The following is a 23,046-nucleotide window of genomic DNA, read 5'->3' on the forward strand; positions in this document are numbered from 1 at the left end:
TGTAAATGTAAAACGCATGTGGCCTTTGACCCAGTAGGTTCAGTTCGGAGAAGTTTATCTTTCAGATATATTAACATATGCACACGGGGTCAAAGACCTGTGTCTGAGAATAGTCTTTGTTGCACTGATTATAGCAGCAAAATAAGCAACCTGAACATCAACAGTAGGGACTGCTTAGCTAAAGTACAGTCCGTGGACACCAGCACTGTCCAGCAGAACTTTCTGGAATGATGAAAGTGGTATCTGCACCATCTGGTACTATGGTTCCAGTCACTTGTTTTTACTGAGCACGTGAAATGTGGCTAGTACAACTGAGGAAGTAACTTTATTTCATTTTAATTAATTTACATTTAGCCTGGCGAGATGGCAGGCACCTGTAGCCCCAGCTACTCGGTGGGTGCTGAGGCGGGAGGATCACCGGAGCCCAGGCGTTCCGGGCTGCAGTGAGCTACGATCACACCTGTGAACAGCCACTGCACTCTAGCCTGGGCAACTTAGCGAGACCTTGGCTCTAAAAAATGAAATATATATATTTTTAAATTTAAATAGCCATGTGTGATTAGTAGCTACCATGTTAGTGCAGCTCTACACAATAGAAGATTTTGCAGCTGGGAACAAGAATAAGACAGATTATATGGAATTTTTTAAATTCTCAAACTACATTCCTTTTTTTTTTTTTTTTTTTTGGAGACAGAGTCTTGCTCTGTTGCCCTGGCTAGAGTGCCATGGCGTCAGCCTAGCTCACAGCAACCTCAAACTCCTGGGCTCAAGCAATCCTCCTGCCTCAGCCTCCCAAATAGCTGGGACTATAGGCATGTGCTACCATGCCCGGCTAATTTTTTCTATTTTCAGTTGTTTGGCTAATTTCTTTACATTTTTAGTAGAGACGGGGGTCTCACTCTTGCTCAGGCTGGTCTCGAACTCCTGACCTCGAGCGATCCTCCTGCCTCAGCCTCCCAGAGTGCTAGGATTACAGGCATGAGCCACCACGCCCGGCCTCAAACTATATTCTTAAGCAAAAAAAGGCAAGGTAGGAAGAGCATCTATCAGATGCTTCTATTTATGCAGGAGAAAAGGGCTTGTAAACAGTTTCCCGAATGCAGAGACTATGAAATACATGTGAAACCGGGAACAGTGGAGAAGGAAACCGAGGGCAAGGAGAAAAATAAGAGAAAAACTTTCCTTTTACTCTATTCCAGTTTTAATCGTTCACGTGCACATGCATTATTTTCTAAAAATAGTTGTTTTAATTCTAGCAAGAAGGATGCTTTTAATTCCGTTCAGCAAAGCAGTGACAGGCTTTAGAAATAATGCCTGCTTAATAAACATGGCGGAGTTGCCTCCTAGACTCAACCCCTGGCCAAAATGATTTTCTCTGACTTCTCACTAGACATGCAGGTCTACGGCAGAATTCGCCTTTACAGCTCAACAACACACAGGCCATGGAAAAGTGACACGAAGTGCTACTCAGAGGCCTGTGTCAGTCACGATAATGACCCACGACTAGGGGCAAATTAGCTGTGTTGAAAAGACAAGGCGTCAGCTTGTAGGGTGGCTGGCAGCCCCCAGGAGTTTCAGGGGGGCCTACGTCTGAGACATCTGAAAGCCGAGCTAACACGCTCCTTCCAATCTCTGCTTCTTTCAGGTGCCACCCAGCTGCAGCCACGTGTCACAGCAGAGGTTTGCAGAGGATTCTTGCTGAATCAGGCTCTCTGGGGAGGAGGCTGAGGTATTTGCATGTTTAACAAGTCCCATGGTGGCCTCTTGCACACTCCACTTTAAGAACCACTGGTGTAAATATATGTGCATTGAACTTTTTCCAGGTGGCAGACCAAAAATTAGTGTCACCTGTAGTCCCAGCTACTGGAGAGGCTGAGGCAGGAGGATCACTTGAGCCCAGGAGTTAGAGGTTGTAGTGAGCTGTGATGATGCCACTGCACTCTAGCCCAGGCGACAGAGCGAGACCTCATCTCAAAAAAAAAGGATCCTTATGTTTCATCACTGCTGCTTCCGCTGCCCACCCGCATACCCAGGGCCCTCTTCTTCCTTTGCTAATGGAATTCTGATTTTTTTTCCAAGGTAGCAACATATCCAGCTCCCAGAAATGAATATGATTGGTCTAAACCAGTGGTTTTCAAGTTGGGAAAATTTTGCCATGCCTGGAGACGTTTTCGGTTGTTGAAATTAAGAGCTGCTGGCATTTAGCGGGTAGAGGTAAGGGGTGCTGTTAAACATCCCCAATGCACGGGACAGCACCCTCAACAGAGAGTCATCCAGGCCAATATGTCAATTTCAATGAGTCTGAGAAACCTTGGTCTAAAACCAATCACAGAAACCCTGCTCCCTATCGTGCTGTCTCCACTGCCACTGTTGAAGGCCACTTGGCCCAGGTCTGACCAATGAGACCCGAGGCAAGTCGGTGAACGTTTTTATTTCCTTCATAAAAGAGACCGACGTGGCCGACCCCACTCCTTCCCCCTTCTGCCTGCTTTGAATACAGATGTGATCTATGGAGCTGTGGCAACAGTCCTGTGACGATGAGGGAAAGAGCAAGAGAATCACAGCCTGACAACAGAGTCTGGACTGCTGACATCCAGACTTATGTGAGAAAGCTAACACACCTTTGTTTAAACCTCTAGGGTTTGATATTTCTGTTTCCTGTAGCCAAAAGCACTTCTAATCCACATACTATCATTTAGTCTAAGTCTAGTTGGTGGACCAATGTGGAAATTTCAACTACTTCAGTTCTGCTTATAGGCCCAGTGCTTCTCTTTTGCATAGTAAAAATGTAGGTGCTTTCACAGAAGCCAGTCAAAGAGCCACGTGGCCTAAATGTGGAAACAAAGACACTCATATCACTGACCTCTCTGCAAGACAGAAACCAACTTTTTCCGGTGGTGTGGGTGAGGCTTGACACAAATAATTTATTACTATTATTTATTGGTACTGCATTCATTTATGACTTACTTAAAAGCATCCTTTATTACTCACTGAAAGCCTTTGATCATAAAAACCTGTCAGTCTACTGATTGTTCAGACCTATGCAATATACCTGTGTCAAGGTAGGAAACAATATTTGGCTTCTGTCTCCATTAATAGGTCCATGCTTAACACAGGAATACGGTTTTTAATCTAGTTTTCTTTTCAAACAAATTCGGAGCCCAGTAGAAATCAATTAAGGATGTCTCTGCGATATTATTTGGGGAAGTACTTACTGATAAGAAGCCCATGAAAGACGACATCCCATAGTTGGCAAAAAGGAGAAACAGCAGGGTCTAAAGTGATCTGTCCGGTAGTTATTATGTTTTTCATCCTTTCAGGCCAGAATTACCATGTGGATGCCACAGATGATTTATTCCAGAAACCTTCAGGTTTCTCCTTTGGCCTGGAAACATTTGAAGAAAAGTCCAATCCATTTTCAAATACATTCCTTTAAAACAAAAGAAAAGAAAATTAAGAGTGGGACCATTTTAGGACCTTTGTAGGCCCTACACATTTTCACTTTGGATACCACAGCAAAATAGTGAACATTTCATATCCTATCATACATTAAAATGTACCAGCATTAAACACAATTACCTGCATAGAGTTGAGGTGGGTAGCAGTTTATGTGTTACTTTTCATAGATATCAAAATATTTAAATTCAATTTTGTAGTTTTCACATGTTAGATACAATTCGTTTTTACATTTTCAAGCATTTTTTTTTTTTTTTTTGAGACAGAGTCTTGCTCTGTTGCCCAGACTAGAATGCTATGGTGTCAGCCTAGCTCACAGCAACCTCAAACTCCTGGGCTCAAGCGATCCTCCTGCCTCAACCTTTCAGGGTGCTAGGATTACAGGCGTGAGCCACCGCACCCGGCCTTTCAGACAATTTGGTATGTCTTTAAAAAGCTTTATAAACCTTAGCAACTGGACCTACAGAATCTCATTGATAATGCGGCCCTAGAAAGAAAGAAAAATGAATTCTGATGAAATCCTATTCAGAGGGTAGTATGCATCAGAAGCTGTTTTTATGTTTTAAAAACTACATAAGTTTACTGCATACAAAAAGTTATCATTAGTATTTTCATTCACTTTCCTCAACCTTTATCTGAATAATAATGTAATTTATTCCTAATTGTTCATTTCATAGATCACTGTTTTATTGCCTATTTTACAGTATTAATATTATTTAGAAATATAAGGCTTTTCTTTGCCTCAAAAGGCTGGATTTCAGCCTTTCCATTCTGTGTAAGAAGAGCAGTATATTAAAAACATAATGAAGTTTTGCTAATATAAAAAAAACTATATAAAATATATAAAGTAAAAATGCGTTAGGTGTCAAACAAGATATTTTAAAAATAGAAGCAATTGCTGTTGGGAGTTCGTAATGTCTCTTTGAAAGAATGTGCTAAAAGACCAAAATGACATGAAATTGACTTCACTGATTTAGAACGAGTTCAGACAATAATCACCAACCGGGAGCTCCATGCAGATGTGGTGTCTACTGCCAGGATGACTCTAGGGATCTCCACCTCCTGGTTCCTGCCTGTTCAGTCCTCCCACGATGAACAGAGGTGGCCTGTGTGACCCACGGGATATTGTAGACACTTAGGTGCGTGACTTCCAAAGCTAGGTCATAAAAATCCTGGCATCTTCCACCTTGCGCTTGCTTGAATCACTCGCTCGGCGGGGGAAGCCAGCTGCCATGTTGTGAGGTCACCCAAGCAGCCTTGAGGAGAGGTACCAACAGTCAGCGTCATCCTGGCAGTCTCGGGAGGGAGTCCCCACGGCAGCAGAACCTCCAGCCCAGTCAGGCCTGCAGAGGAGACTGTGATTTCGTTAGAGACCCAAGCCAGAACCACCTGACTAAGCCATGCTCAAATTCCTAACGCACAGAAGCTGTGTGATTCAGCTGCTAAGCTTGGGGGCGATTTGTTATGCAGCGTTAGGTGACTATTAGAAACAGCAGCCGCTCGTAAGTGATCAGTGGACATGGGGCGTGTGGGGGGTGCAGGCGCCCAGCAACCAGGACACCAGCCTTCCGGCCTCAGGGAAACTCCACGGTCCTTAACGGCCCTCCGCTGTCCCCTTGGTTCAGGAAGGGCAATCGCACCCCCAGGAGAAGACCCTGGTAGCCCTGGTCAGTCACTGGCCATCCCAGTGTCTGCGCTGGCAAGTGGTTTAAGAACAAGTGTTTCTTGCTGTCTAGAAGCGGGAGAATGCTGTGGTTTTCAAGCTTTCAATATTTTTCTAATTCATCATTTGGGGAAAGGCAACTCTTATTCTAAGGAGAAAAAAAAACTTCAGTGAGTGTTTTGGCCCAAAGGAAAAGACAAAATTCTATTCTGATATGATGTTTGAAGAATAAGAAGCTAAAATTCCTGCAAACTAATGTAAACTTTGTCTTTACTGTGGGCAGAATTGCATCTCTAGTGGTTGTGATGACGTGTCATCTGGGTGCGACTTCAATCATTTTTTTTTTCTCCTGACACTTGGCTCCACCGAAGGAGGTGGAGCCTGGCTCCAGGTTTGGGGGTGCAGCTCAAAGTACCCCTGTTAGCTTCCTTTCAGGGCCAAGCAAGGGTGGTAGGTCTGGGCTGTCAGAGTCCCCCAGGGGAAGGGAGGATCAAGACCCTGGAGCGTTAATACCTGCAGCGTGCGGTTGCCATTTCTCGCATTGCAATTTCCTTTCATTACCCTCACGTCTGCTTGTCCTAGGGAAAGAGCCGGGCCCGAAGCCGCACAGAGCCTAAGGGCCGCGGAGAAGCCAGGACAGCACTGCAACAGGGCAGGGCAGACCCCCCTGAGGCAGTCCGCTGGCAGAGTGACCAGTGGCTACAAGCACAGATTTGTGGAAATTGTAAGCATTCTCCCCAAAAATACTGGCAAGGGGAAACTGGTAAGTGGACTTCCTCAAGACAGTCGTGCACAACAGACTGTTGTCACAGGGCTTGGAAGGAAGGCTGGCCCTTCGAGACTGGCTCTCAGACACCGGAGAGCTTCACTTTCCTGCTCCTCCTGCCTATGTTAAAACTGCCATTGTCAATCTTAATGGGCTTCAGCCTTGACTTCCTGCAGGTTGGGGCTTTCTGCACATTTTAAGATTCCCTTGAGAGTTTCTAAGTATGTCCTGTTTTTCCGTGACCATCTCTGAGGAAGAGTAAATGCGTCCTAATCTTTGTTTCCTGTCAAAACTTGTGTTCTGACCCCAAGAGGAAAAAGGAGCGACTAGAACAACTAAAAATTTGACATTCTCTTTCACCAAATCAATGGGGGGAAAGAAGTGGAAAAAAATTTTAAATTTTACAAATAGATTCTATAGTTTCAATAATAACAGAAAGAATGAAGCCACGTATGCTAGCTCACCCCTATAATCCTAGCACTTTGGGAGGTCAAGGCGGGAGGATCGCTTGAGGTCAGGAGTTGGAGATCAGCCTAAGCAAGAGGGAGACCTCATTTCCACAAAAAAAAAAAAAAAAAAAAAAAAGAACAAATTAGCCAGGTGTGGTGGTGCGTGCTTGTTGGCCCAGCTACTTGGGAGGCTGAGGCAGGAGGTTCGCTTGAGCCCAGGACTTGGAGGCTGCAGTGAGCTATCATGATGCCACTGCACTCTAGCCCGGGTGGCAGAGCAAGACCCTGTCTAAAAAAAAAAGGATGGGGGAGCATTTAGCCCAATTCTGGCCAATGAGGGCAAGTCTGCTAAGAGGACTTCTGGGAAAGGTTTTCTTGCTCTCGGCCAGAGTCACAGGAAAGAGATGCCAGTTTCCCTTCCCTGGTCAGGTCTGCAGTGATGTCTGGACTGCTCAGCCATCGTGCTGACAACCTGGGGAAAAGTCCACGCGCGGAGGAGGCCAGAGCTCTGAATGCCTTGCTGTAAAGACAATATATCTCCCTATTGTTTAGGCCAGTTGGGTTGGGTTTGCAGTAGGGGCCTAATAAAGCTTTCATTAGTGAAAAGCACATTTGCTACAAATAAGATCCCAAGGAGTAACCAGCAGTGAGGAAACTTATTATTTTTTCATGGATTTGGAGCTCACTCTCCCTCGACACAATTACCTGGAACCAGTTCAGGTAAAGCAGCTCCCCGCTTAGTGACGGCCGCCGGCTAGCCGTTCTGCGTTTCCGCGCTGGGCGGTTCCTTGCTGAATGGTGATGCTGGGGCCTCACTGCACACCCAGCGCCACCTTCCCACTTGCGGGTTGCACATCAGCTATGCCGGCCTCCTTTCTGTTCCTCAAATAGCCCAAACTCTTCTCCAGCATTTTCCATCCCAGACCCCTCCTGTAACCCGAGAGTGTCCCAGGGCTCCTGTTACGTAACGAATGCACGTTACCACGTACAGGAACGAGCTAGGCCATTTGAATACAGAGCCTCGGTACAAACAGAGCGACGAGATCTCAGGGAAGACAGGTAATTCCCGCTGGGGCAGTGGAGGAAGGCTCTGCGGAATCTTTGAATGAGGATTTCATCTGTTGAGGTGGGAGTGGTGGCGTTTTAGAAAGAGGGAACAGCCTGAGGGAGGGAAGGCAGGAAGTGGCAGCGTGTACGTAGAGAAAAAGAAAGCGCCCGGCCAGCAGACAGGGAAGCAGCAGTTAGCGCGTCTTGGGGGCTTCGCTAGACCTAACTAGACACAGCAGGACACGGAGGGTCCACCTTGCAGCTGGCTACAGTAGGCGTTACGGAGTAACTCCAGCCTAGGGGAAACGCGTACAGCTGCAGGACTCAAGAGCAGCTTATTCTAGGCAGAAAAAGGAGAAAGTAAAAGGCCTTTGGGGAGGACAGTAAATCAGCCTCTACTGGAGAGTGAACAAGGCTCTGGAGGTAGAAAGGTAAAAGCATGAGTTGCTTGGCCAACCACAACCACTTGGGGGCGCTGCAGGCTTCATGACTAAACCAAAGTCTGTCCCAGTAGCTCCCCCTCCCGTCAGAAATGAGCACTGCACACTAGGATCCTGACCCCTTCAATCAAAAGGCACTTGGCCGTCTCCGGACCATACACCTGCGTGGACGCCATACTGGGAACATCTTGGTGAGGATTTTGCTGTGCTTTCAGGCAAAGCGTAACTGGAACACTGCTTTAAATAAATACGAATCATATATTTTTCCTATTTTATTCAACACTCATAACCGCATGTATGTGAGTGAATCCTTACAGAGCATTCATTCAAGTGCGAAAACAAACTTTGGGGTGCTTTAAGATTTAACAATCATTCAGTTAAACTATACAAGTCTAGCATCTCTGTCCTTTCATTAGACTGAGAACCCTTTGGCGGCAGAAACATTTCTCATTCATCACCGTGTCACTGTAATTCCTCACATGCTTGTATTTGTTAGATGGAGCTTCCTCTAAATGTTCACTAGGGATTGTTACCCTCCTGGTTTTATTCTTGACAAAATTACACAAAAGGTCTTTTTCCTCTATGAAAGAATGTTAGAACTCTGTCAAAACTGTAAAAGATATAAAGTGAAAAAAGCAAGGTCCAAGACAGACTGGACAGGTCAGTATGCTACCTTTTGGGTGAAGAGGAATATATACTAGTCGACTAGTTGCTTGTATATGCATAAAGTCTGAAAGCACGTGCTAAGGACAAGGGGTGAGGAGACAGGGTGGATGGGAGACGAGGATGGAAGATTTTTCATTAGAGTTTTAAGCTTTTAAATTTGAAATACATGAATAACACCTAAAGTTACATTAAAAATAGAATAGGCCAGGTACAGTAGTGTGCACCCTAGTCCAGCTACGCTGAGGGGGGAGGATCGCTTGAACCCAGACATTTCAGGTTGCAGTAAGCTATGATGGGGCCACTGCACTCTACCCCAGGTGACAGAGGGAGACCATGTATCAGAAAGAAAAGAAAAATATCCTGGGACATTAACAAATACAGTCATGAATTATAAAATTAAGTGATTATTTTAATTATCTCCAAGAAATTTATTAAAATAGAAATCATTCTATTTATGCCCATCCTTTCAAAATCTTTATGTAAAGCCCTTTCAATGGGATGTCATAAAAGTAAATTTTGCTCATTGCCCTCATGTTCCCTTCTTGAAATCCCAAGTCTTTCACATTTTAAAAAAATCCAAATTAAAAAACAAAATAGTATGATAGTATGATCCCTTTGTCAGTTCAAATTTTAGTAACCTATCCTACAGAAATATTAGTATACCAAAGATATATGTTTAAAGTACTTTGCAGCAACAATGTAACAGCAAAAACCTGGAAACAAATGTTCATGGACAGGTTAAATAAATCATAGGGCAGCAATACAACAGAATACTGGCAAAAGTAATTAAAAAGAATGAGGCAGATCTAGATATGCTAGCACAGAAAGATGTCCCTAATTACCTAGTCCAAAAACAAACAAAAAAACCCTGAGAAACATTATACTGAGAATGGTTGAATTTGTGTGTGTACACATGCACATATATTTATTACACAAGAAAAAAGTCCAAAAGAATATCAAACTGTTCAAAGTAGTTATCCCTGGGAAATGAAATCCCAGGTGATTAGGAATTTAGGTGGGTTACTATCACCTGACTTTATAAACCATGTATACACACCATGCATGCATATGTAAGCATAATTTATAATTAAAAACAAGAGGCAAACACTTTCCTAGCTTTTTTCCCTGGGGATAAGCATTTAAGTAAATTTCATTTTCTTCATCACTAATTTTATTAATGTGCTTATATTGCTCTGTAACTGCTTTTCAAAACCTTTCTAGTACCTACACCTGTAATCAGCAATTCCTCTCATTGAACTTGATAGGAAGCACTTTAAAGGAGCCAAGTGTTCTTCAGTGAGTTTTCAAGTAAGCATCTTCACTTCTAGAACACTCAGTGTGTTTCTAAAGTCACTGGAAGAATTTTTCTTTTTGGGGTGAGGGCCTCTGTTGTCCAGGCTGGTCTCAAACTCTCCTTCAGCCTCCCAAGTAGCTGAAGTACAGCCACATGTCACCGCACCTAGCCTCACAGATTAAGTAGAAATGCCCCCTCGACACCAAGATCCTTCTGGCTCTGTGCAACGCACCCAAGATCTCTGCCTCAAGGAGCACTGACCTGTGAACACTGAGATGACCAACCCCCACGTCTTCAAGAACAGCATTATTAGCCACTTCTTGTACTTGATTTCTGGATGCAACTTTCAAGCCCGTTTTCAAAACCCACTCAACGCTAACTTAGGAACCTGACGATGCCTGTCATCAGTGAACGTCTTTAAGACACTATTCAAGAGGTTTTTTTTTTCCTTGCACCAAGGCCACCCTGGCCTTGCGGTGTGTTAAAGTCACACAAAAACTAGCAAACTAACAGGAAGTGATTAGCAGCCTGGTGGTTGAGTTTCTTGGGGTTTGTAATGTTCTTGACCTATGTGCTCACTTGCATGGATGAGTCAAATTGTTTATCATATATTAGAACCATTGATGTCAACATGAAGTAAAAACTTGACACACTTACAAACTAATTCATTTCACAAACCTGCTGATCCCTAAAGCTGACTGGTTTAAACCTGTTCACTGTTACCAGCTTTACATCACAGAATCATTCCAGAGCACAGGATATTCATGGATCTCCTAAATGAGAAGGGATTTGGGGAGGAGTGCAGTGTCACTCTTTGGAAAAACAATCCCTACTTTCAAGTCCTTTACAGGATTGGATTTGAGGTGCCCACCACCTGGCTCAAACCAGCTTCCTTGCAACTCCCACCTTCAGTTGCAGTTAATAACATTTAACCCCTCACCAGTACCATCTGACTGGGCAAATGCCACTGAACACTTGTGCACACTAAGACCAGGGACTGAATGCTTCACCCACCAATTAGATTATATAAGAACCCTGTATCTATGGCCACCACATAAAATTTGAAAAATAAAGTTCATTTTGACAGGCTAATTTCAACGTTAATTATACCGTTTCCAGGAACAGTTTTCATTCCTTAATTCCTATACTACATGCTTGGCTATTACACTTCTAATCCACATTACCTGCCACTTTTTAACACATTGCTGCGCTAGGAAAAAAAAAATTTTCCCCTTAGGGCCACGGTTTCATTATGAAAATAGAATAAAAACTTTGAAAACAAAATGAATCTAATGAAAAATTTTCCTGCGCAGTTATAGGCAACTTAAGAAATAGTTGTGGCTCTCAAGGTGAAGACACCTGTTAGACTCGAGGCCCCAGGCTCAAACCTAGTGAGTTAATACAACTCACATGGGCAGTTCATGTATTAAAATCTGACCAAATGACTTTCTACACAGCTCAATATGTACTTATATAGATGTATTAAAGCTGACTCTTCTGTAGATCCCTTCCCATCACCCCCACCCTTTTTAGTACCTTTCTGCTGTTGCAGAAGCTTTCCCATTGTCAGTTACCTGACACCACCCCCAAACCATTTTTAAAAGCTATAGCTTACAGGTACATCCACATATGAAAAATGCTTTCACCTCTGAATACCCTGTTTTTTATTTGTACCCACCTGCTACAGTTCTATATAAAGGCCACCTTTCACCAACATCTTATCTCAGTTACTGTGAACAGTTGGAAAACTGAAAACTGGTCCCTCCCCCACACCCCAATTCAAAAGAACCTTAAAAAAAAAAAAAATCACACTACTTGGGAATGCAACAACTTTATTGAAAGAAAAGTGCAATGAAATTTGTTGAAAGCTTAAACTTAGACACCTCCCCTCAAGCGCAGGACCAAGTGCAGGGTGGACTCTTTCTGGATGTTGTAGTCAGACAGGGTGCGTCCATCTTCCAGCTGTTTCCCGGCAAAGATCAGCCTCTGCTGGTCAGGGGGGATGCCCTCCTTGTCTTGGATCTTCGCCTTGACGTTCTCGATGGTGTCGCTGGGCTCGACCTCAAGGGTGATGGTCTTGCCGGTCAGGGTCTTCACGAAGATCTGCATCCCACCTCTGAGACGGAGCACCAGGTGCAGGGTGGACTCTTTCTGGATGTTGTAGTCGGACAGGGTGCGTCCATCTTCCAGCTGTTTCCCAGCAAAGATCAGCCTCTGCTGGTCAGGGGGGATGCCCTCCTTGTCTTGGATCTTTGCCTTGACGTTCTCGATGGTGTCGCTGGGCTCGACCTCGAGAGTGATGGTCTTGCCGGTCAGGGTCTTCACGAAGATCTGCATCCCACCTCTGAGACGGAGCACCAGGTGCAGGGTGGACTCTTTCTGGATGTTGTAGTCGGACAGGGTGCGTCCATCTTCCAGCTGTTTCCCAGCAAAGATCAGCCTCTGCTGGTCAGGGGGGATGCCCTCCTTGTCTTGGATCTTTGCCTTGACGTTCTCGATGGTGTCGCTGGGCTCGACCTCGAGAGTGATGGTCTTGCCGGTCAGGGTCTTCACGAAGATCTGCATCCCACCTCTGAGACGGAGCACCAGGTGCAGGGTGGACTCTTTCTGGATGTTGTAGTCGGACAGGGTGCGCCCATCTTCCAGCTGTTTCCCGGCAAAGATCAGCCTCTGCTGGTCAGGGGGGATGCCCTCCTTGTCTTGGATCTTCGCCTTGACGTTCTCGATGGTGTCGCTGGGCTCGACCTCGAGGGTGATGGTCTTGCCGGTCAGGGTCTTCACGAAGATCTGCATCCCACCTCTGAGACGGAGCACCAGGTGCAGGGTGGACTCTTTCTGGATGTTGTAGTCGGACAGGGTGCGTCCATCTTCCAGCTGTTTCCCAGCAAAGATCAGCCTCTGCTGGTCAGGAGGGATGCCCTCCTTGTCTTGGATCTTCGCCTTGACATTCTCGATGGTGTCGCTGGGCTCGACCTCGAGGGTGATGGTCTTGCCGGTCAAGGTCTTCACAAAGATCTGCATTGTCTGTTACAACAACAAAGAAAAACAAAACCACCGAGAGAGTTTAGCATACAGTTCGCTAGCATTCCTAATGTTGACAGTTAAACGTCATTTCATATTGGCCCCAACATTTAAACTAGAAAACCTGCCTAAGAAATTTCACCCAACACACAGGTCAGACCTGACTCCTCAGGAGGCGAAGCTCGGAAACTGACCGAAGTCAACTCAGGGGCCCCGCTCACCCCCGCCTCACCGGCTCTCTGGCCCCTGTCAACTGAGGTCTCCTCCAGGCCCAAACCCTGTGTCCTGCGACCGAGGAACACCTACCGCCAGCACACCGGCAGGTGGCCCCACCCTGCATTATGAGCCAACCCAGGTGACGTCACGTGACTGTCAAGCTGCGCTGCGTCCCGCCCCCCCCCGCCGAGCAGCACCGCCATAGCTGCCGCCCACCGACAGAAGAGAACCCGCCTTTTCCACTCAAGCGTCAGAAACGGACGCCTCACGTCAAAGTCCCCAACAGTCCCCGACCCCCGTCCAACAACACTCCGTCATCTCCGCCTTCGTTACGGCCTCAGGGCCCTCCCGTGTTCCCCCCCCACCCACCACCCGCCGTCCTTGTCTCCCCAACCGCTCAGGCCTCCCCGTAGCCAAGCGTCTTCCCACTCGGGCTCGGACACAGCTGCCATTTTGCTGCCTCCCTTCCCCCCTCAGGGCCACCCTGCTCGCGGCCCGGCCGACTAAGAGCCCCGGTGACCGCTCCGCCCGCGGCGGGCCGACGGGCAGCCCTGCCCCCTGCGTCCCTCGCGGCCGCACAGCCGCCAAGCCCGGGCCGGCCGGCGACGCTCCACTCACCAAGGGGCGACGGCAGCAGCTCACACGGCAGAACAGCGACTGCGATCCCGGCCTCGGCGGAACTTGCTGCGCCACACCCGGCGCTTCCTTATATAGGTCATCGGCGACCGCCGCCCCGGGCGGATCCCTCCGCAGAAACGCCGAGAACGGACTACTTTCTTCCACAACTTCCGGTCCCTGTAAAGAAAATTAGTGCCAGGAGTCATCCCGTTCCCCTCCTAACATGTTTTTCTGCTGAGACGGGGCCTCTGGGGCTGAATCTGGTGGGGACTGGGCCGCCGCCCTGAACGACCTGGCGGAGGGATCAGCGCGCTCGGGGAGCGCAGCGACTCCTGACGCGGCCGGCGCTCGCCCTGGGGGAGGGGAGCCGGCTGGGGGGGCGGCGGGAAAAACCCGGCGCGGATTCCGCGGCTCGCGGAGCGGACGGGCGGCCCGAGTCCCTCAGCGCCGGCCCCGGCGCCCCGGCCCTTCGGCCCCAACGGTCCCCGCGCGACGCGAGACCCGCCCTTGGCGGACGAGGGGCCGGGCCGAGCGCCGCCCGCAGGGTCGGGGTCCCGCACCCTCGCGCGCTCCCTGCGTGGCCCAGCCCGCGGACTGGCGGGGCTTTATTAGGGTCACGATGAAGATAATGACGGTGTTTTTGTTTCGCCACGTTCCCCTCCCGCCGCCCCCGGCCCGTGACGGGGGCTCCCCGGGACCCCGGCCCCCCGCTCGGGACGGCCCGGCCCGGCCCCCGCCGAGCGGGCACCGGGACAGGGGCCGTGACTCGGCAGATCTGCGCGCTGGGCGCACGCTGAGGCCTCGGGCCTGGGGACGAGTCGGTGGTCCCCAAACTAATGACCGAAAGATAACTTTCCCGGGAGCAAACGACTCCGGTGTGTTCAGGTGGAATTTGGGACAGAAAGGTGGAAAATCCATACATTTTAAAACTGTTGCAGCTGCAAGCTGAAGGCTGCCCAGACTAGAGTTTTCTAGGCTGTTCTCTGGCCTTCCTGGGTATTCCAGGCGGCTTTGGGGGCGGGGAGGTCACACCAGGTGTCACCAGGGAGGCATCGAAATTTCAGTTGTGTTCATGGGTGATATACTCAGAAGTTGAACCCACTGAAGCCTGAGATTTTAAAAGACACGAATGTCCGTCCTGTGTATTTCTGGGGGGGGAAATGTAAATATGTCAAATATGAAATGTAATTCTACAGGCAAATTCCATTGTGATAAAAGAGAGGAGAAAAAGGCTCACCAGCCAGACTTTTTATTTTTACCACAACCTATTTTGTGATCCCTATGTGTCATTTCGTCAGCATATTTTTTAAGTGTTTAAAAATGTAGGAATAGGGTGAAATTTTAAAGCAGGTCTTTAAAAGTTTACAGTGAAATGTCTCCCTCATGCCTTCGATTTCCCAGCCAAGGTTCATTCTGGACTCTTCTAGAACAAGTCTGTTTCTACAAATGTGGGGGTGGAGATTACTTTGATTTCTATCCTGAAAGCCTTAAAAAAAAAAAAAAAAGGAGGCTACTAACTGAAAAATGTGCCATTAGGAAAAGGCTACATTCTTTTAAATTATGAACATTCTATTATTTAAATAATATGATTAAAATATGAATCAAACGTGCTATGTATTTTCTATGGTAACCTATCTTTGTATGTATTTATGAAAATACCAGGTCTGAGCCTTTTTGAAAGTAGACTTTAACCTCTGTAATTTTTAACATTTTCCAAAGAGAATGAAGTCATGTGTTATTGGGAAATGAGTAATAAAAGACACGAATCGAATCTCAGCCCTGTATATTTCTCGGGAAAGAAATTTAAATATGTCAAATATGAAATGTGTTTCTACAGGCAAATTCCATTTTGATAAAAGAGGGAGGAAAAATGGCTCACCAGCCAATTTGTTTATTTTTACCCCAACCTAATTATATAACATGTCATTTTCCAGGATTAACGAGAGACCCCAGTGATTTCCAAAACAGATTTCTGCGAAGGTTATTTCTACATTTCAGGAAGGAGTTTTTAAAGGAACAAAAAGCCAGGTGACCAGGCCTGGCTTCAAACCACACCCTGTTTTTGACTGCTGCTTTGCTGCAAGCCTTGTGATTCATGCTGTTTAAAGGCTGAGTCACCAGCTTTGTGACATGGCTTTTTCAAAGTCTTAAAAGGTACAGGGAAAAACAGCCCTGATTACATGGGCGGGGGGGAGGGAGGAGAGGAGGAGGAAGGAGGAAGAGGGGCTGGGGGGTGGGTGGGGGAATGGTCCAAGGGTTAGGTCAAAAGAGAAACTGATGTCTCTGGTAGAAAAATTCTCAAACACACCCCAGCATTCCCTAACTTAGGTCCACCAGTGGGTTGTTGTTGAAGGAAACATTTCTCCATGAGCAATGAGGTCCGAGGGAGGGGAGAAGAAAATGGCTTCCTAAAAGGGAGGTGGCAGAACAATGGTTCTCAACTAAAAGTGATTTGTCCTTCAGGGGACATTTGGCAATGTCAGGCGGCACTTTTGGTTGTCACAACTGTGAGGGGGCGGCAGGTAGGGGCGCTACTGCTAGCACCTAGGGGTAGATGCCAGATGCTGCTGAACATTCTGCAGTGTCCCCAAGACACAGACTCACCCAGCCCAAAATGTCAACGGTGCAAGCTGAGAAACCTTGCCCTACAGGGGACTTCTGTTGTTGTTACAACTGCTTATCCATTTTCTGAAAAGGGCTCCCAACGCCTAAATGTCCCACTTGGACTCATGAGTCAGGTATCAAGTCACGCTCCTAAAACCTAAACCCGCCTGACCTGGAACGGGATGTGCTAGAATGTGCGAGAAGCGGGATGACTCATTGGATCCATTTTCAGTTCGTTCCACCCACAGATCCGTCCTTTGCAGGCACCCCAGAAAAGACTGCTTCAGAGCTGGCACCAATGGCAAAGGGACAGAGGCCCAGCAACAGGGCGGGATTGGCAGGCAGACAGGAGCACGTGATGGGCTGAGCTCACAAAGGGCCTGGGTGTTGGGCTGCGGCTGAGGAGGGTGGGGGTGGACTCGTGCCTGCCTGTCGCCTGCTTTTCTTGCTTCCCTCAAAGGATTCAATTCCCCCAAGGTCACAACCTTGCATGTGACTTAATCCTGCACCAAGAAGCTGTCTGAGTACAGAAGGGTCAGCAAACATGTTTCACCCAAGGAAAAGCGTGAAATCAGAGGGCTGGGGAGGAATGCTTTGTCATCGCTTACATAACCATAAAAGGTTGTCAAGGGTATCTGCAGGTTAGAGGCCTCGCAAACAGGAAAAAAAAAAAACCCAAGGGATTTTGTTCTTTTTCCTGTTTACCTATGTGCTTCTGAATTGTGTGGCAGAACACAAACTGTTCCATCTTAAAAATAACCGATTCATCCCACACCTGTCAAAATCAGACTTAAGGTCTAGTCTCCAAATTTGCCTGCTTTAGGAATATTAGAAAATGATTTAACCTATTTAGGCTTTGTTTTCGTCGTTGTTAGTTTGGCTTTGTTTTTAAATTGTAGTAAAATACACATAACAAAACTTACCATTTTTAAGTATACAGGTCAGTAGTGCTAAGTACATTCACAATGTGCAACTGTCACCACCATCCATCTCCAGAACTGTTCTCATCCTGTGGAAAGGAAACTCTGTCCCCATTAATCAACTCCCTGTTCTTCCCCAAGGCCCTGGCACCCGCCATTTCACTCCCTGTCTCTGTGAATGTGACTACTCTGGCAACCTCATATAATGGGGTTTGTTTAATTATTATTTTTTTTTTAATCTTTAAAATTTATTTTTGGAGTCAGAGTCTTTCTCTGTTGCCCGGACTAGAGTGCTGTCAGCCTAGCTCACAGCAACCTCAAACTCCTGGGCTTAAGCGATCCTCCTGCCTCAGCCTCCCGAGTAGCTGGGACTACAGGCATGTGCCACCATGTCCGGCTAATTTTTTCTATATATTTTTAGTTGTCCAGTTAATTTCTTTTTATTTTTAGAGTCTTGCTCTTCCTGAGGCTGGTCTTGAACTCCTGAACCCAAGCGATCCTCCCACCTTGGCCTCCCAGAGTGCTAGGATTACAGGCGTGAGCCACCGCACCTGGCCTGTTTAATTGAATGTGAAATAAAATATAGTAGTTGAGAAAATGTTTTCTCTTAAAGATTAATGATTTTTCTGGAAAGCTCCAATTCCTAACACAAGCCTCTAACAGTAACAACTCCTTATGGTATTTTTTCCATGTTATGTATGCTCTGTCAACAGAAAAGAAGCCAAACTGTGTAAAATAATTTAAAAAGGTTTATTCTGAGTCGAATTTGAGGACCCTGACCCGGTTTTACACATTTCAGGGAGACAGGAATTACAGGTAAAGTCATAAGTCAATACATGGAAGGCGTACATTGGTTTGACCTGAAAAGGTGGTACATCTCAAAGTGGGGGGGCTTTCTTGGGCCAGGCGTGGTGGCTCCCGCCTGTAATCCTAGCACTCTCAGAGCCCAAGGCAGGAGGATCGCTCAAGGTCAGGGGTTTTAGACCAGCCTGAGGAAGAGCAAAACACCATCTCTATCAAAAAAAAAAAAAAAAAAAAAGCAGGGACTTAGAGGTTATAGGGAGACTTTTTGACTTGTAATTGGTTAAAGACTTGAAGTTTTGTCTAAAGGCTTGGAACCTTTTAAGATAAGGAAGTCAGTTAATCAGAGACAAGCCAGGGACATACATGTGTTGTGTAAATTGAGGACCTGCAGGTGTGTCTTGCATAGCCTTAGGCCTGTCAATGAGTTAGGAAGGATGTCTACAAGAAGGGAGGGGCATGACGAGGCCTGTCTGACCTCCGCCCTCCTGGCAGTCAATTCAGTTTTAGGGTATCCCTTTGACCAGGAGGGGGTCCATTCAGTCAGCCGGTTGCGGGGGAAGCCTTAAGATTTTATTTTAGTTCACAGCAGTATTAGAAATATTTAATTATACAAAGTAAAACGGAAGTATATAATTAGTTCCTTGTTAGGCCTGATCACTTTAGAAATCATCTTCAACATTCAAGAAAAAAACCTGTTGACATTTAGGGAGAAATAACCTTCACCAAAGCTCATTAGAACTGGAGCTGTCACCACCGTGTCACCACCTCACTGGTGAGTCACTTCATGAATTTTAGTTTCCTCATCTCAGAAATGAAAGCTTTGCAAAGACCTCCAGATCTAAGATTAGAGGTGTTTACCCTTACAGAGGTCCCCAGCCTTTTTGGCACCAGGGACAGTTTACATGGAAGACAATTTTTCCAGGGACGGGGGCAGGGACGGGGGAGGGAATACGGTTTCAGGATCATTCAAGCGCATTACATTTATTGTGCACTTTGTTTCTGTTATTACTACATTGTGACATATAATGAAATAATTACAGAACTCACTAGAGGCAGAAGTCCCCACTGCTCTAACACGTGAAGTCCAGTGAATCGGAAGGGAGCCAACTGCGGGGAATTCGTCGTTGCTGCAGAGTAGGGACTGTAACCGCAGGATGCAGCCGGATCCCTCTGTTGTAAGAGCTTGTCTTTTATTTGCAGTGATAAAATACAGAAACAGTGAATGAATATAAATGCAAACATAATGTACATTAAAGCCACTGATTTCATTCTGTGCCTTTGTGACATGTTACTGATGAAGCAGAGGCCAAGCCCGCGTGGGGAGGCCGGTTTGCTTTTGGGGTGCTCCCTCTTCAGAGGGTGTGTTGCCCGCAGCACAGAGGAAAGGAGCTGACAAGCGGAGGGGCTCAGCCCTGCGGGTGACTTACACGCTTGCACGCTGATGGCCAGGAATGAATCACAGTCCTCGAGGCCAGTTCATCACATCACAACGCCACCAAACGTGCAGTAAACTCCCAAAAGGATCATTCTGCTGACTTTTGCAGTGGTTTCCATGGAGTCAGGTTTTGCCTTTTACATTTTTCTGCTATTACTATTACGGACGATTTAATGATAGAGAACCATGAAGAAAAAGAAGAAACACAGTAAAACACAAGTGGAGATGCCGGGGATCGAACCCGGGGCCTCATACATGCAAAGCATGCGCTCTACCACTGAGCTACATCCCCCTCCCCTTTTGATTGCCTTCTTGAAAATCTCTGTTACACTGTATTCTTAAAGATTTTTTTTTTTTTTTTTCCTTCTTCTTTTGGTGTTTATATGTGTTTTATTTATTTCTGTTTCTGGCTTTTATTATTTTTAATTGCGTAGTTGTACATATTTATGGGGTACAATGTGATGTTTTGACACATAGGTACAACGTGTAATGTTCAAACAAGGGTAATTAGCATATCCATCACTCAAACATTTATCATTTTTTTGTGGTGGGAATGTTCCAGATCTGCTTTTCTGGCTATTTGAAAATAGACAATAAGTTTTTGATTATGGTCACCTTATAGTGCCATAGGACACTGGAACTGATTCCTCCTGTTTAGCTGAGGTAGCCAGCCCGTGGCTACACTGCCCCCACTATTCCACACTCTGCCTCTGTGAGGTCAACTTTTTCAGCTTCCACATATGACTGAGGCCACACAGTGTTTACCTTTTTTGCTTAGCTTATTTTACTTAACATAATGTCCTCCAAACTCCTCTATGTTGCCTGGAATGACAGGACTTCATCCTTTCTTTGTGGCTGAATCGCATGCCGTTGTGTATACAGACCACTGTATCCATTCATTTTTTGATGGACGCTTAGCTGGATTCCGTATCTCGGCTACTGTGAATAGTGCTGCAGTAAACGTTGGGGTGCAAAAAGGATTTTTTTCTAATTTAAAATTTTGTTTGTTTAAACAAGTTTTAGATTTTAGCAAAAGCAAATCAAAATAAAACGTTTTATGTTCCCCAGATAGGCCCACTCTTCCTAGCCTTGCAGCTAAAATTCTAGCTGACGCCAGAACCAAGGGACAAACGAAAACTGAGTCATTTTTGAACGTTGCTCCTCAGAGACAAGAGAAGGAAGGGAAAATAAGGAGTTTCTTTGCCATGAATAAGGGCATCGGCTCGATTGTACCTCCACCCAGAAATCTCTGAATTCTCGTCCTTAAAAACCATCCCAACCTTCAGTGACACTGAGGTTTGCACAACAGCTTGAAGACTTATTTTTTCTCCCCAAATAACTCTTCCGAAAATAAAAGTGAGCAAACTAAACAGAAACAGATGCAGGCCCAGAATCAGGGCTTAAACTCAGAGGAGTGTGTTTCCAATTGCGCACTGAGAGCAGCCCGCCTTTCACTGGGAACTAGCCTCTCCCCCCGCCCCGCCACCGTGCTCATTAAGCACACCTGGGGAGAGAAGTCGCAAGGTTTAGTCTCCTTCAGGTCATCAAGGGGCCATTCAGTGGGCAGGGGGTGGGTGACAGGGCAGGAAACTGAAGGCGACACCTCTTTCCTCCAGCCTTGAGATGTCTCGCCTGCGATGGTGAGACCTCGCCTCCAAAAACGTGCTGCTCCTGGTTCCCCGTCCGCCCTCTTACAGCCTGCTGGTGCTGAAACTCTCCGCGCCGAAGGCCAGGGCGATGTCGGAGTCAGTACCCCGGCCACAGGAAGCGCTGGACACCCGCCACGGGTGGCATTATTTTGGGTGTGGTTCCTGAGCAAGCCAAGAGATGTCCCCAGGTCAGCAAGTGCCCCTTCGTTGTCTAGTGCCCACCTGCATGGCAGCCAGAGTGGTCTACTCAGAACAAACCTGACTATGTTTCTTCTCCGCACAGAACTCTTAAAATCAAACCCATACCCCTTACCCTGCGTACCCCTTCCGGACGCTGCGAGATCTGGCTTCTGTTGACAGCTCTGACTTCATTTTCTCCTCCTCCTCTCCCTGTCCCTCAGGGCACCCAGACACACCACCTCCTGCCCACCCCAGGGCCTTTGCACTTGCTGTTCCCTCTGCGGGCAATGCTGTACCCGGCTCTTCTCATTGTCCAGGTCCTGGCTCAAATGTCCCCTCCTCACAGAGGCCTTCCTGACCACCTCTCTAAAGGGGCCTGCGAATCCCACCCTTTCCCTGCCACACGCCTCTGGTTTGGTTTGTCTTTTTGCACGGCATTTACCTGTTTTATACTGTTTGTTCATTGTCTGTGTCCGTAACTGAGTTGTCGTCCAAGCACAGCAGGACCTTGTCTATCCATGTCCTGCTGCACCCGGGGCCTGGCACAGTGCCTGGCACAGAGTAGGTGCTCAGTAAATATCTGTAAAGTGAATGCGAGAAAAGATAAACGAATAGGTGGATAAAAGATTGGGAGTCTGGAAAGGGTGGTGGCTGTATTCGGGAAGGTGAGTCCGCAAGCGAATTAGGACAAGGAAATGTCTCACATCCATTAACGTTTTCTGTTTTCTGTAGGGCCAACCTCGGGGCTGGGGCCAAACATCAGCGAGTGAGCCGTTCCTGGCCTGCAAAGCCAACACTCGGATTCTGAGAAAGCGTTCTGCAAACTAAACGATTTGCAGCAGGGGTGCAGGAGATGCATCAACACTTCGGGGTGAGAACACTGCCTCTCTTCCCCTCTCCTTACCGTGCGACCAACCCTTGGGGACCCAGAGAGTGACAGGGACCAGGCAGCAGGTCCACAGAAAAGCCACCGGATGGAATCCTGCTTGGCTGCTGGGTTTATTTTTCCAGGAAAGAGTAAGGACCGCCTGCGAAAATGGGAGAATTTAATTTGTTGGGAAGAGAAATGAAAAAACGCAAGAGTATGGTAAAAGGTTAACAACCTCCCCGTCGGGGAATCGAACCCCGGTCTCCCGCGTGACAGGCGGGGATACTCACCACTATACTAACGAGGACAGGCGCTAAAGAAGCGCCCTCCAGTGACTTCTTTAAAGTATGTGTAGCTCCCCCTACGTATACTTTGTATTCCAACGAATTAAGTATTTTCATTTTCCCACAAAACAAGGAGTCCCACTTGACTTAATGCCATTTTAAAGCGGCTGTTTCCTGCTCGGTCTCTGATTTAGCCACGAGGGATCAGAGAACAGAAATTAATAAGCAGAAGCAAACATTAACGAACAGACATCAGCAAACATGCAACAGAGATTAGCAAGCATTTAAGAAAGTGAAAAATGTGTAGTCAGGAAAACCTTGACCTTGTTTGTTTCAGCCAACCGGGGATTTGCAGGGAAGTTTCCGTCCCCTTTTGGCTTCCAGCGGATACTGCTCGGGGCTCTTTTAAATTTAGAAAGTGAAACAAAACTTCTATTAACTGGAAAGAATCAGCTTCGTTTATTCCCTTTCCCAGGGAAGAAAAAAAGGCAACTGCCGAAACCCGGGATCGAACCAGGGACCTTTAGATCTTCAGTCTAACGCTCTCCCAACTGAGCTATTTCGGCACCCGTTGTCGCTGAGCTGCGCTTTTATCCTCCTGCTCGTTTCCACGGTCCTGGGTCTGCTGCCCGCTTGGATCTGACGGCGGAAACGCGGACTCAGCGG

General features: G+C 46.8%; 1 protein-coding gene and 3 non-coding genes across 4 annotated transcripts; all 4 read right to left on the bottom strand.

Moving 5' to 3' along the window:
• Positions 1 to 11,596: 11,596 nt before the first annotated feature.
• On the bottom strand, positions 11,597 to 13,808 carry UBC (ubiquitin C). Its single transcript, XM_045535021.1, has 2 exons — positions 13,637 to 13,808; positions 11,597 to 12,805 (listed from the first exon to the last, which is right to left on the bottom strand). The coding sequence occupies exon 2, from the start codon at positions 12,800 to 12,802 to the stop codon at positions 11,657 to 11,659; it is 1,146 nt and encodes a 381-aa protein (XP_045390977.1). The 5' UTR covers positions 12,803 to 12,805; positions 13,637 to 13,808; the 3' UTR covers positions 11,597 to 11,656.
• A 5,811-nt stretch (positions 13,809 to 19,619) lies between these two features.
• TRNAA-UGC lies at positions 19,620 to 19,691 on the bottom strand. The gene has a single exon. It is a non-coding gene; the product is annotated as a tRNA-Ala (tRNA).
• Positions 19,692 to 22,331: 2,640 nt separating this feature from the next.
• Positions 22,332 to 22,403, bottom strand: TRNAD-GUC. Its single transcript has one exon. It is a non-coding gene; the product is annotated as a tRNA-Asp (tRNA).
• A 470-nt stretch (positions 22,404 to 22,873) lies between these two features.
• TRNAF-GAA lies at positions 22,874 to 22,946 on the bottom strand. Its single transcript has one exon. It is a non-coding gene; the product is annotated as a tRNA-Phe (tRNA).
• Between the last annotated feature and the right edge of the window lie 100 nt (positions 22,947 to 23,046).

This window comes from Lemur catta, chromosome 21, assembly GCF_020740605.2.
Source record: "Lemur catta isolate mLemCat1 chromosome 21, mLemCat1.pri, whole genome shotgun sequence".
Lineage (NCBI taxonomy): Eukaryota > Metazoa > Chordata > Mammalia > Primates > Lemuridae > Lemur > Lemur catta.